General features: G+C 43.2%; 1 protein-coding gene across 1 annotated transcript in view; it reads left to right on the top strand.

Moving 5' to 3' along the window:
* The first annotated feature begins 1118 nt into the window (after positions 1 to 1118).
* LOC116851663 (putative nuclease HARBI1) overlaps positions 1119 to 2401 on the top strand; it is a 6956-nt gene continuing 5673 nt past the window's right edge. Inside the window, 2 exon segments of the mRNA XM_032831315.1 lie at positions 1119 to 1124; positions 2177 to 2283. Of these exon segments, the coding sequence (XP_032687206.1) occupies positions 1119 to 1124; positions 2177 to 2283 (113 nt within the window).

Raw genomic sequence — 2401 nt, 5'->3', positions numbered from 1 at the left:
TCTTGCTTTGGCATTATGGTCTCGTTTTGCATATTCTGTTTTGTCGTTCCCAGATTTTTTTCTTAAGAATTGCACTAACCGTGTTCGCAATTCGTCGAGTGTGCCTTCGGTTTCTATATTTTGTTCACGTAGCTGTTCTATAATTTGATCTTTTGATAATCTATAGACGTTGTTATTTGTGTGTTATTGCTTGCTTGTGTCAGATCACTAGTTAAACTGTTCGGGCGCCAATGTAACAGCCGCACGTCGCGTGTCGGTTGTTGGTCGTGTAGCCGGGAATATCGCTCGTCGGAGTCCGGGATCGTTGAGTAATTGACACCAGCAAGTAATAATAAATAACAATTTATTAGAAGTTTAATATACAGAACAACGATGTGAACCGCGTGTATTTCGACGTGGAGCGGCAGCAGTGGTCAGGTCTCGTTTTCGCTCGTCTGGATCTTGCGATTCGGTAGGCGGGGCGAATACGGCAGGTCGCGAAGACGGCAGGTCGCGAGGGATAAGTCGCACGGAATCCGCGAATCGCGGTGCGAACAGATTGGTGGCCGCGGGGGCCCGGCGGTACTCTCGGTGTTTGCGTGTCGCAGCACGCAGCGCGATATATCGGGCGGCTCGCGTATCGCCGCGACGAATCAGGCAAGTATCGAGAACGTTCGATCGGGCGCAGCGAACACACTGGCTCGGAAACTTGCACGTGGAGTCGGGATACGATCGGTACCGAGAAGGCTTGATCGGGTTCGCGAACACACGAACTCGTAGACCGATCGTTGGATCCTGATAGAAAGGCGAAGTCGGTGTCAAGAGCGCTTGACGGAGATAGCGAACACACAATCTCCAGGTGCCGGTTTCGTCTGTGCGGTTTCGGAGGTTGACGGGAAGATAGAAACGATATGGTCGGATACCTTGCTCTCCGCTTTGAAGCATCGAGTTCGGTCGGCGGTCCGGATCAGTCTCTTTGCTTATTTCTCGGCCACGGTTTATATACCGTCTCTTTACATTTGACGTCGTTGTTGACGTGACTTATGCTAGGCGTGGCGCATGTTTATGTTTGGTTTTATTTGTTTAGCGCTTAGCGCCGTTTACAGCCGACGGATGTTGCGTCGGCTGTGTTAGGGACGATGCGTGTAAGACATCGTCACACGTATCTTTATCGTTTCTTTACTGTTTTTACCGTTTCATTGCCGTTTCATTACCGTTCTTTACCGTTTCTTTACCGTTTCATTCCCGTTCTTTACCGTTTTTTTACCATTTCATTACCATTCTTTACCGTTTCATTACCGTTTTTTACCGTTTCATTCCCGTTCTTTACCGTAACGCTTACAAAATCTTGTCGCGGGGACACAGTGTACGTGCTCATTAGTAATAAGAATATCATGTGTCACATTCTTCTTCTTGCGCATCTAACTGTCGAGTGCATACGTTTGCAATATGTAGTCGCGCAGTGATATTTAATACGAGTTGCAAATTCTTAGAGTTTGCAGCTGCGACTATAAAAAATTACACCGCGAAATATGCGAGCGGGCGGCGCGGAAACCGCCGCAAAAACCACCGCAAACCACCGCAAAAACCGCCGCAAAAAAACGGCCGCGAAAACCGCCGCGAAAAATCCGCCGCAGATCATTAAATTGATTTATCGAAAGCAGATAGGAAAATTATATAATATCAGTAATTACTGATCATCGGTATTATGTAAATATGTGAGTAAAAATTATGTAAATATATATGTTGGTAAAAAATTAAGTAATTAAATGTTGGTATATAATATTGGTAATAAATTACCGATCGTCGGTATTGTCGATATTGTGTAATTATATGTTGGTAAAAATTATGTAATTAAATGTTATGTAATATCGGTAAAAATTACCGACCGTCGGTAATGTCGATATGCCCCCCAATTATCGACCGCTGATAACCCCTCCTCGGTGACGTCATACCCCCCCCCCGCGGTGACGCAATCCTCCCACGCTGACGTCATACCCTCTCGCCCGCGGTACCCTCGCCCCTCACCCTCAGAAGACCTGAGTTAGAATCGGCCTATCATACCTACTGATGTCTGAAGACATTCGTCTTCGGATAATATGCGAAGCAACTTATTTTCTTCAAGAAAATATTCGTAGAAGTTTCAAAAGTATTTTCAAAAATATTTTCAAAAGTATTTTCAAAAGTATTATTATAGGTTGTTGTCGGATCGCGTACTGAAATACTAGATATTGTTCCAGAATGGCCAGGGAGTGAGCATGATAGCCGAATATTTCAAAACTCACGCATATACAGCGCTCAAAAGTCTTTTGACAAATAGTGTTTTGTAAAGTATTTTATTAATAATAATAATAATATATATATATATATATATATATATATATATATATATATATATATATATATATATATATATATATAT

This window comes from Odontomachus brunneus, unplaced genomic scaffold, assembly GCF_010583005.1.
Source record: "Odontomachus brunneus isolate Ranch 3 - 2012 unplaced genomic scaffold, Obru_v1 Obru_scaffold_185, whole genome shotgun sequence".
Taxonomy (NCBI): domain Eukaryota; kingdom Metazoa; phylum Arthropoda; class Insecta; order Hymenoptera; family Formicidae; genus Odontomachus; species Odontomachus brunneus.
Note: the sequence above shows the minus strand (reverse complement) of the source record. Positions and strands in the feature narration are given on the sequence as shown.